Source organism: Mytilus edulis, chromosome 8, assembly GCF_963676685.1.
Source record: "Mytilus edulis chromosome 8, xbMytEdul2.2, whole genome shotgun sequence".
Classification (NCBI taxonomy): Eukaryota; Metazoa; Mollusca; class Bivalvia; order Mytilida; family Mytilidae; genus Mytilus; species Mytilus edulis.
Genome location: NC_092351.1, coordinates 20,834,221 through 20,849,022, shown reverse-complemented (window position 1 = coordinate 20,849,022; position 14,802 = coordinate 20,834,221). Strand labels below are relative to the sequence as shown.

The 14,802-nt window shown below is 32.5% G+C and overlaps 1 protein-coding gene across 1 annotated transcript in view; it reads left to right on the top strand.

The window, feature by feature from the left end:
- Positions 1 to 8,599, top strand: part of LOC139483988 (macrophage mannose receptor 1-like) — a 55,282-nt gene extending 46,683 nt beyond the window's left edge. Inside the window, exons 9-11 of the mRNA XM_071267707.1 lie at positions 2,754 to 2,848; positions 4,464 to 4,574; positions 5,820 to 8,599. Of these exons, the coding sequence (XP_071123808.1) occupies positions 2,754 to 2,848; positions 4,464 to 4,574; positions 5,820 to 6,094 (481 nt within the window). The 3' untranslated portion in view covers positions 6,095 to 8,599. The remainder of the gene's footprint in view (positions 1 to 2,753; positions 2,849 to 4,463; positions 4,575 to 5,819) is intronic.
- The last annotated feature ends 6,203 nt before the right edge of the window (positions 8,600 to 14,802 follow it).

Genomic DNA, 14,802 nt, shown 5'->3' with positions numbered 1-14,802 from the left:
TTACATAAGTTGAGAGCCATATGCTTTTAGGTGGAAATATATGAGATATCCCTAAAGTAAGGTCTGCAATGCTTCTGGTTATTTAAGGCCAGCACATAATTTTAATCTGATAAAGAGCTGAGATGGAAGTGCCTTTTTAATTTATTTTGATAATGCATTCTATCTAGGGAAAGAATTGAAACTGTAAAAGACTTGCATGTACTTTAATAAATAACTGATAACATGCATTTATTTTTGTTTTTCATTTTTCTAATATTTTTTTAGAGTAGTTGTAGTCATATGACATGATTGTTTGAAATGACATTGAAAGTCTACGAAACTTACAGTGGTTTTTCAGATAACTAGAATAAAATCATGAAAGGAAGCTCCTTGACGTAATAAAACTCCTCAATTTTCTGGTTTTTCATGGAAAACATCATATATGGATACCCACTTCTCCCTAAAGTCAAAGTATGTGTTAATATCCGATTTTACCAGTAGAACCTCGTCCTACAAAAAGAGAAATCCCAACCAAACAACTGCAGAAAAGAAGGAGTTCATTCAGAATTGTGACAAAAGATAAAGCGCAAACCTTTACTCTTTGATTGGTTCATTTTTTAAATCCCTGTTTTATTGTCGAAAATTCTAAAGATCTACTGCTAAATATCAGATTACAATATCTGCAATTTAGCAGCAATATTAAGACATATTCTACGCTAAACACATCTGTTTCCCCATGCTCATTTGAAAGATAGCTTTTACCATCTCATTTAACACAGAGTTTTTTTTGTTGTTTTTTTTTTTTTATATAAAATTGGGAATCGTAGATAAAAATTTCTTAAATTGGGAAATGATAATTCTTTATTTGTGAATACCCACATCGGTTCTGTCATTTAAAAAACCCAGTGAAGATCATATTATCAAAATGCTGGAATTTTAAGCGACAATATATTTGTTGAGTTTAGAGGATTGATATTTCAATCGACAATCGGTATTCAAATAGGTACTAATTGTTCACCCTTTCTGGCAGATTTTTTTTTGTACTCGTATGAAGCAGAATTAATTCCGAACCTTCAAAAGGACAAATAAAAAACAGCACCTTGCAAATTTCTTTAACTTTAGATTTATTGATTATATCCTATCATATACCCATATTTCAGTCAGTACGTGCATCTTATATAACCCAGTGAACTTGAAATTAAAGCTACAAGATACAAGAAGGACTGTTTCATACCTTGATATTTTCCTCAAAATTGGCACAGTTGGACGACTTCACCATAAAATCTATGACAAACGGGAGGATTTCAAATTCCCAATTATCAATTTCCAATTTCTCTACAGTAAGACTCCCTCTGCTCCGTCGTATAATGTATTCATATCTCAATTCATACGTTTTGCTCGTGCATTTTTACACTGACCTGAATGCATACATGTATATAGGAGAGTGTTCCTTACGCATACACTGCTCCAACAGTTTTATGAAAAGAAATGGTTCAAATTACACCATTATGAATTGGTTGATGATGTGTCTGTGTCTAAATAAACTAATTACATTTTTACCCCGTCTTAGATTGTGGTTCAACATGAATGTTGTCTGTCTGCTCTGTACCGAACCACAATATTCCCGAATATAACTGTTATACCGAGTGTGAATTTGCATTCCTATACTACGTGTCTAAGTATTTTGTACATCAAACATTCATATATTTATTTGTGATTTTTTGTAATGGTTTCGGTTTCATAATGTGTTATGTCGTACCGTTTGTTGTCTAACTCATTATGAAATTTCTTTTCAATACCAATATTGTCATATTCCCGAACATGACTGTCACACTAAATATGAATTTAAATTGTTGTACGGCGTGTCTTGTAGTTTTGTACATTCAGCATTCATTGATTCATTTTTGTTGTTTCTGTTATGGTTTCGGAATGACAATCTGTTATGACTTATCGTTTGTAGTCCTAATAGTTATACAATTGCCTTTCAATATCATTATTGTCATAGAAATTGTTATTATTTATTATTATAAAACGTTCGAGATTGCATTTCAGTTACGTAAGCGCGTCACTGTATTCGATATTCTGTGCTGTTTGTCGTTCATAGAATATGTTCGTTGTTGTTCTACGGTTTGTATGTTGTGTCTACTAAAGTATTTTTTCTGTGTGCGTTTCTCTGTTATGAATAACAACCGTATTTGTTTTCTCTCGATCGATTTATGACTTTTGAACACAGATATACTGCTGTTGTCTTTATTTATCTTCTTCATTACAAACAATGATAATGAGAAGGATAATGAAATATTGACCTAACTTGGTCTACAAAATATTAGCAAAACAGTTAGATTCCATGGAAAAAGCATGTTTAAAACCATCTGCAAATGCTTCAGAACACAAGAATTTGGTTCATATATCTTAAAATTTTGTGTAGGTGCGTATGGCCCCTGATCCTCATAAAAAGAGTCATGTACTTGTAAGGCGAGTGAAGTTATATTAGACTACATGTAGAAGAATGAAAACTTACCTTGCCCTACAGGCTAGTATAGGAATGAAGTCAGTGTCAAACCTAAAAAAAAAGGCTTCAACATGACAAACTGTGAAACGAGGAAACCAACCGATTAAACAGTAAACCATGGGTTAAGGATGATTTAAACCTCATCAACTCTAAACAATAATATAGCTTTTAATTAAGACCTTCTTTATCTACCTTAAAGAAGAATGGATGTTGTCTACCAGTACATTGATCCAATTTTAAAATACTATACTTTTCTCTTAAGCAAATGCTGGATAGGAATAACGGATTTTGATGCTGATCATACTTACACGTGGGAAGATGGCACTAATGAAATTCAGTCAAACCTGTATTTTGGTCGTAAGCATCTTTAAACTGTATTATAGTTTCATCATCATCATCATCATCATCATCATCATCATCATCATCATCATCATCATCATCATCATCATCATCATCATCATCATCATCATCATCATCATCATCATCATCATCATCATCATCATCATCATCATCATCATCATCATCATCATCATCATCATCATCATCATCATCATCATCATCATCATCATCATCATCATCATCATCATCATCATCATCATCATCATCATCATCATCATCATCATCATTATCATCATCATCATCATCATCATCATCATCATCATCATCATCATCCTCCTCCTCATCATCATCATCATCATCATCATCATCATCATCATCATCATCATCATCATCATCATCATCATCATCATCATCATCATCATCATCATCATCATCATCATCATCATCATCATCATCATCATCATCATCATCATCATCATCATCATCATCATCATCATCATCATCATCATCATCATCATCATCATCATCATCATCATCATCATCATCATCCTCATCATCATCATCATCCTCATCATCATCATCATCCTCATCATCATCATCATCCTCATCATCATCATCATCATCATCATCATCATCATCATCATCATCATCATCATCATCATCATCATCATCATCATCATCATCATCATCATCATCATCATCATCATCATCATCATCATCATCATCATCATCATCATCAATCTGTTGTTGTAATTGCAATTAAAGATTCCTCGTTATATCTTATATCTTTATATCTTAATATGATTATAATACAACCAGCATATTTGAACCCACTATACTCGGACTTCATACATTTTAAAGATAAACCTTGAAATAGTTCACATAATCTAAGATAATAATGTCAATGTTATTCCTTAAACGTGATTTCAAAACAAGTTGATTCTAAAACCTACTTTCCTTTTTACTGATGGTCCCTTTGTTTAGATGTAAATATACTGCTATTAAGGTAATATCTAATTGTAAAATACTACTTGGTTGTATTAAAGCGGTTCTATATAGTCAGACAGGGAACTAAGATGTTATTCGTCGAATTGATACTATTTTTTTGTTTTGCTTTTGTGTCCATTGTTTTGTGTCAAATTGCAATTTGATTCCTATCAGAGAATTTAAAGTTTCAAATGAAACTTACTAACGTTAATGCAGGTAACTGAGAGCTAAAACTAGAAATTAGTCTCCATCATGAAAAGTAATTATCTAAACTTTCCACCAAAGAATTGAGAACTAATCATTACCAATATACAAAATTCTTTTAACTCTTCAATATAGTTTGACAATGCAGTACTTTACAGGTCATAATTCTACAGAAGTAATAATTATATCTTCTAAAACCAAAGTTAGATTTAGATAAGAAATATAGGAATATCAAACTAATATATGAAATACAAATATCCTGAAATACCACATTCAACCTAACAGCCCTATTACATACACTTGCTCCTTATTCTGGTTATCATGAAAACATAACTACTTCCTCGTAATATGTGTCAAATATTATACAACCTATCAACTTGGTAGTTACACGCTGCGAGAACAATTTAAGTACAAATGAAATAATTTGCTTTTTTATTCAAAGTCGGTGAACCAAACCATCGAGATCAGCATTACATGTGTGCATTTATCCAGGATGGTCCGTTTAATAATGGAGAATGTGCAGATACAAAAAAAGTAATTTGTGAAATAGATGGTGAGTTATTAGTACTTTTACATTCCTTTCAATTTTATTATCAACATTGTCATCATTTTCAAAATTTATTATCAAATTATTAGTATTATCATTATTACTATCATTATTATTATTATTATTATTATTATTATTATTATTATTATTATTATTATTATTATTATTATTATTATTATTATTATTATCATTATCATTATCATTATTATTATTATTATTATTATTATTATTATTATTATTATTATTATTATTATTATTATTATTATTATTATTATTATTATTATTATTATTATTATCATTAATATTATTACTATTACTATTATTATTTTTATTATCATTTTCAAAACTTTGATCTCGTTTTAACGAGGAGTACATAACAGCTTTTTTGTGTACTATCCTTTATTATTTTACGTTTCCATTGTAATTCTGGATCTGTGGTTAACCTGTCGAAATGATCTTTTGTATTATTTATTTATGTATTTCTCTGCCCGGATTATTCTTGCATTATTTTGAACTGTGTTCCTGTAATGTAATGTTGTCATGTTAGTGGTATAATTACATTGCCATAAAAGTGCGAAGTTTGGTTAGCCACAAAACCAGGTTCATTCCACCTTTTATTTCGTAAAATGTCCAGTACCAAGTCAGTAAAATGGCAGTTGTTGTCTAATAGTTCGTTTCTATGTATTTTGCATTGTCGTTTGGTTTTTGTTGCACTTCAGGGCGTATGTTGTTTTCCTCCTATAGTTTAAGTGTTTCCCTCGGTAGTTTGTTACCCGGATTTGTTTTCTCTGAATCGATTCATAACTTTTGAACAGCGGTATACTACTGTTTTGAAAATTAACTGCAATTTCCAGGTTATAACATTAAAAATCTGAAGAACATATAGAATTGATTAAGTTATATAATATTAAGATACACTGCCTGAATTCTTAATCTGAATGACAGTTATCAAATTGATTCGAAACATAATGATATTTTGTAATTATATATGTCGCAAGAGATATAATTATATAAAGTTTGTAATTTTATGATTGTGTTTAATTTTATTTCTGGAAACATTTCAAAATCTATAAAGTCATTGTTATGTAGAAAACTTCTTCATTTGTGCAGTTATACATGTAGCTCAAAAAATATAAATCCTTCGTGTATTTTAATTTGAGAGCACCTATTGTCAAAACTTCTTTTTTTCTAAATCAAAACTATTGTTGAATTTGCATTGACACCAAATCTTTTCTGACATTGCATTTTTAGCAAGTGACAGGAAGACCACCACAATGTCAGTATCTGGGATGGTCTGCATTGATAAATGTACAAGCTACTGCTCAGAGTATACTAATGGTTCCGTTGATGCAAGACAAAATGTGCCGTACAGAGTTGATAGGAAATCATTATCCTCTTATCGAAGACGCCATCGCAGCGAACCTGACCCAAGAACGTCCTCATTATACATTGGATGTGTCGGTTGTGTTATCCTCATTATGACTGTTCTCTTCATAATCATGTTAGATTTTCTACCGAGTGCGTGATTGTTTTTTTTTTATTCCCTGTTGTGAAACAAAATGATATACACCAAGCAGAATAAAGTTGTATTAATACCAAGGCAATAGCCGTTTTTGTCATGACCATCAATAACCATTAGTATTTTTTCTTAATATTTACTCTGAAAAAAACCCACTTACAATAAAAAAAATCTTCAAACACAATTTACAGAATGAGTAAAAAAAAGGGTTAAAACCTTAAAATAAAAGTCAACGAGAAAAACAATTTCCCACTGAGATTTATTTACATCATATATGACCGCATATCTAATCGGTTACAATGTATTTAAGGTACGTTTGAATATGTACATATGATTACCTAAAGTTACTTTTAGATACCTTGGAGAATCTACATGGTGGAACATCAATATTATGAGAGATAAATTTGTATATATTGTCTTTGTTTTAACTCTATGAGGAAATTTCATCTCCATTCGTTCTATGCAAAGACTTACTTGTACAAAAGATATTCATTCAGTTATATTAGAAGCACTGTTAATGTCAAAAACGTCAATTTTTATGTAGATTTTTAGAAATGACTTATATTTTGAATATATCCATCAGTTAGAGCTCAAAATGTTATATTTGTTTTGTTTTGCAAAATCCTTCAAACATCTAAGCCTGTTTTTTTATCTATAATTGACCTTAAATTGTCAATAAGGACCAACACTTCTGAACAATAACTAGTTCCTAACAAAGAGGAAAGATTCAAGGATAAACTTTAAATTATATGTTGTTAAAATTTTTGGCCGGTATGTTTGGAAGGGGAATGACGAATTGCATACAAACATAAAGACAACCATGTTATTCACATTAATAATAGCCAGAAGATGTTTAAAGTTATTTAGTAATAAGACGTGATTCTCTCACTTTGTAAAGCCTTGGTTACACCTTAACGAATAGCTCGAACGGATCAGGATGCAGAACGGATAACTTTTTTTCAATCCGTACATGTCCGTTCTTATCCGTTAGACGTCTGTCCATATCAGTTTCATGTCCGTTTAGAGTATATCTTATCTGTCGACGTCCGTTTTGTCCGTTTGAAATAAATTTTGAGCATGTTCAAAACTTTGAACGGACGTCCAACGGATGACGTGTCTGTTGAACGTCCGGAAGGCGTCAGTTTTGTACGGTACTCAACCGTTTCGTTTCCGTTTGGATCAGTTACTTATACATTATGTACATCCGTTGGAGGTCTGGTTGGCAAATTCACCAACATACTTCTACCAAACGTTTAACGGATAAAACGGATTTTCAACGAATGTGAAACAGACTTCTACCGTACGTATAACGAATAAAACGTTCGATGACGGATCAGAAACGGATAAATGCCAATTAGAAATTTCGCGTCAGAATTGCCAATTATTGAAATGACAGATATCTTGAGTGTCATGAATTCTTATTATTCATAATCGACTTTAGAGTAAGGGCACGTCTTCACTATCAAGCAGTTCTAATCCAGGCCAGACAAAACCCAATGGTGGCATTTTCAAGAACAAACCAAAACCAGTTACACAGAAACTTTTTGAATATTCATGCGATTTAAATGTTTTATTATTGTCGCCTATAATTTTTTCGTATATCTTGTTCATCTGTTTTATCCGGTACGCTTCCAAAGATGTCCGTTTTATGCAATACTCGTCCGTTGGGTGTACGTTCGACATCCATTCTGTCCGGTACGTTTCCGTTTCTCGTACGTTGCATATCCGGTGTGTGTCCGTTATGCATTCGTTACGCGTCCGTTTGATTTGGTCTGTACATCAACGGACTCCCAACGGATAACACTTTTGCCAACGGAAAACTTTTATTTTCATCCGTTAGACGTCCGTTCGTGCTATCGGTAGGTGAGACCACAGCTTAAACAACAGCTCGTGAAATTAGTACCTTATCTATTATTTACAAAGCTCAGACTAAAAAATGTAACAATTCATTTGCCACGTAAACACTTTTTTTGCTAGAGTTTAATTAAAGAAACAGCATGTATTGAGTAAAAAGAACAGTTACCTACACGCACACTCATCTAATGAATGACAAACGTTTTACTTGAATGTTTCGGCAGGGCTATTAATTACTTCTATCGAGGAATAAATCGTCTTTCCCATTGTGAAACCAGACAAAGAACGTTGTGATCATGAAATCAAAAACTGAAGATAATGCCGAAAAGTACATCTGGGATTATTTACAAACCATCCCAAATTAAATAGTCATTACGGAAAACAACAAACTGCAGATTTCATACTACCGTTAAGACAGAGCATTTGGTTGATTTGATGTGCAAGACAAAAAAGCGAAAAACAAAACCATGTCTCCTCATTTGAGTCTTTTTTTATATTGCAATTAGATCAAATACTTCACTACACTAACTTCAGTGCAACTTTTGACTTTATAGTGTGTTTTTCAAAAATTTTGTAGTCTTGTGATAATTTTGATATGATGAGTAATATTATGCCTATAATAATACTCATTCCAACCACGCAACTTGGTTGCAAGTTAGATGTATATATCTACTGCTATATATGTGTTCTTTTTTGGTGTCGTTTTTTCTATGTTCTACATTGTAAAGTTTATATTTATTACTTTGTAATTGTGTATCAAATATTCCTTACAACTTTACATCTTTTTCCTTCTCAATATTTTTGTAGTGTGTTGCGAAGATTTGTTTCGATATGATATTAAACTTGTACCATCTTATAATGTGTATGTATACACATGGAAAAAAGTATTGCAACACCAAATTGAATTTCAAATTAAAAAAAAACACTCTTTATTTTTTTGTGATATAATTTGTTGAAATAGAACTAGTTAAACATTATTTAATATTACTTGAGTTTAATCAATAAATTTCGACTCGATAAGTTCCTATCTGCACATGCAGCTACTGTACTCGTAAACAGCAAAACAGATGTTTTATTCTCATTGTTTTCAACACTTTAAATAAGTTTATAAAATTATGTGATTGACACCATGTAATAGGTCATCAACAACTCATAACTGCAGCAAGATGGCAGATAATCAGCATGAGAGAAGCAGATATGTCGCTGTGACAATTGCATGTATTGTTGGTCATCACCATTCCACTATAAGTTGTTTTGAGAATACAAATCAGGCAACAAACGATGTTAAAGACCTTCCGAGATCAAGAAGACCCCCTGTAACATCTGCTAGGGAAAATCAAGCATAATGAAGGTTGGTCAGAAGGAAACCCATTACAAACAATACAATCCTAAACAGGGAATGATGACCATACATGAGCCTTTAAACAAGAACTGTTCGAGATCGGCTCATCGCTACTGGTTATCGTGCAATAAGACCATTTCGGGGACCTTTGCCTACGAACAGACACACAGTTGCCCGTATCCAATATAGTGTAGAGCTCGCAAAAGTTGGAAATAAGCATCGTGGAGGAAGATCCATTGTTCCAATGGAATTCTGTTTATCTTCCGTGGCCCGATCGTAGCCCGAATTTGAACTATCTCGGGCATATATGGGACACTATTTGGCGTAAAGTGCACGAAAAGACACCCCAATTCAAACACGTCATAAAATAAACAATACCCTTCGTCAGGAATGGTTGCTGTTCCCTAAGCAACAAGTTAGTCGACTTATGGCAGGTATCCGAAGACGATTATCCGTTTGAATTGAGGCTGCGCACAAAGTACTTATTTTTTGGCCAATAACGATCAACCATGATGTGAACAATCATCTATAGATTAATTTTGAAATGTCTGACATTGTAAAGTTCGACTACAGTAAAAGTTGTAAAATGCATGTTTTTGTACAAAAAACACTTCATTTTGTAATAAAAATTTTGGTTCCATAAAATATATTTTTTCATACATTTTTTGTTTGTTTTAATGCCAATGTTATCATTAACTACGTTTCAATATAATTTTACAAATATTTTATCATATTCCATCCAAAATAAGAGGCTGATTTTTCAAGTTTTAAAAAATCAAGGTGTTGCAATACTTTTTTCCATGTGTATATATAAAACTATAATTTTTTTGGTAAATCCACTTATTATAGTTTTCCAAAAATAAACTGTTGTTATTGACTGTAAAACTCGTACATTAGTTTAAATAAAGAAAAATCAAGTCTGTTTTGTATCTGCCTTTCAATATTACTTTAAAGGCCTTTATTTCGTTATTTCCAAATAATTGATACAGTTACGATATGGATAAAATTGACGTTTATCAATTATCTTTGCTTGGTTTTTATTCCATTTTCTGCTTATCTGTTACATAATTCACAAATATTTATATTGATTAAGATTATAACACAAAATTGACAGCTGTATCCCGATTTTTTATATTTTTATCTGTTATGTCACAAAAGTTCAAAATTCAAAACGGAAAGTCCCTAATCAAATGGCAAAATCAAATGATAAAACACATCAAACGGATGACAACAACTGTCATATTCCTGACTTGGTACAGGCATTTTCAAATGTAGAAAACGGTGGATTCAACCTGGTTTTATAGAACAAAAGAAATTTGTGTTGGCAAAAGAACTATATTATTATTTTATCGGAGAAAATGGGTATTTTTCATTTCAACCGAAGAAAAAACTAATTATTTGATAAGCTATATTCCATTCCAGATACAAAAATGTAACCTTAGAATACCGGATTTTACGTATAGTTTTCAAAATTTTCTTTGAGGAGGGGGGGGGGGCATGCCCTCAAACCATCCTTGACGTTCAGATCACTTCGTGATCCTCACAGGTGACACAACATTTTGTGTGTTTAGTAAACAATTCGGCCTAGTGTTTTTTTTTATTCAACTGACCATTTTGGCTCTTTTGAATACTGCTTCAAAACGTTCTGAGCACAAACTAGGTGTCAATAATATACATGTACATGGCAATTATCAATCAAACAGGTTTTTTTTGTTTATAACAAAAGATCTGTATCTTGACTAAATGACTCACACAACATTTTTCAAATAAATTTAAACCATGGAAAACCAACAAACAAAAACATAATAAAACTACAACAAAAACATATTCAAGATGTTCAAGCTAGCTAGTTTATAGTTCTTCCACAGTCTACAAGGTATTAGAACATTAGAGGATGAAAAAGCACAGGGGATGGTAGACTTGTATGTATTGAAATATTTCTGAACAAAGTAGGCTGCCATGCATCTGTATCAATTGAATATCACACGACAGGAAATGAACTTTAAAAACGGGAAAAAATCCAAAGCCCCCCTCCCCCCCCGAAAATCAAACGGCTGCTGCCTTAGGGAATTAAGGACATATGCGATATCATATGTATAACGGATATTCAATAACGGTAAACCAACTCATGATGGCGTCCATTTAATTTACGAAGTGATGAATTCAACTTCACCATTTAGAATTTTCGGTTTAAAAATGAAAAGGTCACAATTTGGATTCTGAAATCACCTATTTCGTCGTAAAGTTTAGTTACGAAGACCGGATCAACAAAAAAAACGTTTCTTTCTTACAAACACATGTAGCCCAGCAAGTAACATTATCACTGCTGATCTATTAGTTTTGACAAAAACAAATACATTAAAAAGATATGCATATCACATAATCTACTCTCATGGTTGTTACGTTTGGAGGACGTGTTTTTCAACAAATTTTCGGCATTCCAATAGGAACCAACTGTGTTCCTCATCTAGCCGACTTGTTCTTTAATTCTGATGAGGCTGACTTTAGAATTAAGACAAGTCATTAGCAGTATCCTTTAACTTTACTCTCCGCTATTTAGAAGATGTTCTTTAACTTAATAATTCAAAATGTGGTGACTATGTTGAACACATCTATCCAATCGAACTCAAGATAAAGGATACAACATATACAGTTTAAGTATAAACATACTTATTTATAGTGGATTGGGAAACACTTTATTGCAACTTATATTAATCCCTTTCCACTTTGCAGGTGCGAGTGTTGAATTGTAGCGGCATTAGTTTGCCCTATTTCGAAATCTACAAAGGGTGTCTTTTACGTGCAAGAGATATGGTTCTCTCTTAACTCGGGTCAGCCTTTCCGACGGACTATCATCGTTTCTCAAGACCATACTCGCAAATAGTGTCGAAGGAGAGCCGAAAATTTTGTCCCTGAAATTTTCGGAACCTGTCTGTTAGAAGTTCGATGCACTAACTACTACACCACGGCTGTCTTACATATACAGTTAAGTCTGCCTCATATCTTGACTTACATCAACAAATTGACAATTATGGTTGGTTTAAACCTTAACTTAACGACAAAAGAGATGATTCCAGCTTTCTAATTGTGAACTTTTCCTTTTTGTATAGCAACATTCCAGCAGCGCATAAGGCGTTTATATCTCCTAATTGATACGATATTCCCGAGCTTGTATTTCCTATCATGAATTACTTGATAGAGTGTTCCTACTCACAAAGAAGTTATTAAACCAAGAGTTACATAGGGTGCAGTTAAAATCATTCCTTTGTAAATTTTACGCACACCATCACGAGTTCGTTTACCGTTATGGAATATTCGTTTCACAGATGCTATTGGATAGTAAAGTATGTTCCTACATTATCACTGCACTGGTTTACATATTTGTTTAGGGGCCAGCTGAAGGACGCATCCGGGTGAGGGAGTTTCTCGCTACATTGAAGACCCATTGGTGACCTTCGGCTATTGTCTGCTCTTATGTAGACAAAACGCGCGTCTGGCGTACGAAATTATAAGCCAGGTACCTTTGATAGCTATATATGGTCGGGTTGTTGTCACTTTGACACATTCCCAATTTCAATTCTCAATTTTATCCTCATGTCGTTACTACAATCCCGTTCCTTTTTCACGAATGTGACCTACCGAAGTAAACCTATAACTGAATGTGTACTAACATGAGCAACACCGTGGGTACCAAATATGGAGCAGGATCTGCGTACTGTGCAGGAAATCACCACCAGTTTTGATGGGGTTCGTGTTGCTTAGTCTTTTTTTCTATGTTGTGGTTTGTTTACTTTAGTTTGTCTGTTTGTCTTTTTCTTTTTCAGCCATGACGTTTAATTTGATTTTCGATCTATGACTTTGAATGTTCCTTTGGTATCTTTCGTCATTTTTTTGCACTATTTTGTTTGGCATTCTTAGATATCCAGTTAGTTATATCATCACTCGCCTCGGTAATCAAGTGGAAGCATGTTCATCTTAAATGCGGGAGGTCATGGGTTCGAATCCCGACTGTGGCAAATAGAAGACTCAAACTTGGTACTTGCTGCAGCTCCAATCGGCACTTAGTAGTAAGAGCAAAGATCCCGGTAGGGTAACAGGTGTTGCTGCTAACTATTGTGAAATAGCCCGCTCAATACACGACTAAGAGTGACAGTCTAATTCAACGTATTAGACAAGTTTGAAAAGTTTGTTTCTTTATGTGGTGAATTTTATTATTTGTGTTCTTGTTTGGGAACCGAAATAAATTTCATAAAACCGTTATAACCACTTCATGCACTTTTAGTATTGGAATATTCCTTACTTCTGTCTTTCCCGAAATCTTTGTCTTCGTGTGTCATAAAAACATTTGAGGATCATATACTACTAGCTTACAAATAAAGTTAAAACTTTTGGTTCTGTATGATGTCGACATAAATAAATCATCACTTACATCTTCTTATATATTGTTTGCAATCATTTCATTCATTTTTTTCTGAATACTCTGGAATACAGCTGTGCAATGAAAAATTTAATCGGTAACCTTAAAATGCGAAAAAAAATGATCCAAAAATATTTGTGTTTATTCTTTTTTTTAATTTTAAATCTAAATACATTACGCGAATCCATCTACTATGTACAATAACAGGTATGAGTCTTTTAAACTCATTTTACCAGTGTACGCTAAAATGATTTTAAGCTAAAATAAACATAGCAGTTACTCATTTGATTTAATTGCCTTGTGAAATATTTGTGACTGGCAATAAATACACATCAAATTGACTTCGATTCTTTTTAGCCGTAAGTTGTTCTCTAATCAAGGTAAAGGAACCATGTGTGTTATTTCTTATTTAAATGAAAACACTTGCAATCGTAAAAATAATGATTACATGTAGATCCAAAGATTTATACATTATATAGCAGTATATTTTAAAATCAGTGTGAGAAGTTATTACAAGCTATTTCATATAATTTGAAATACAGCATTCTTTTTCAAACTAGCCAGTGGTAAGTTTTCTTATTATATCTTGATTAGGATACAATGAAAACTGACAGTTGTTGTAATTCATGCGTGATTATCAGTACACGGAAAAATTATGTAATATGAAAATTAGAAAGCAAATTCAAGCAATTTAATTGGACGAGCAGTTGTAAGTATTGCTAAGTAACGTTATAGATTTCTACAATTTAGGGTCAATAGTTATAACTCTGTGACCTCTAATATTTTTTATGATTGTCATAATTGCAGATCTTGTCTTGAAGAATCTACTGTATATTTGCAATTTACACTGGTCAACTACCTTTCATACCCATGAACGTGTATACCATTTTCAAAATACCATATTAAATCATGATTAAGGTAAACATTGACATTCAGGGACAATAACCCTTAGACTAGTGAGCAAATTGTCATATGCTGACTTACAAATTATTGTCTTAATAAGGGGGCATGTTCATATTTTAATCATACCATGGTACTTTATCTATAATTATAGTTCAAGAAATTATGATATTTTTTAAGCAAAGAGGAAAGCGTTTGACTT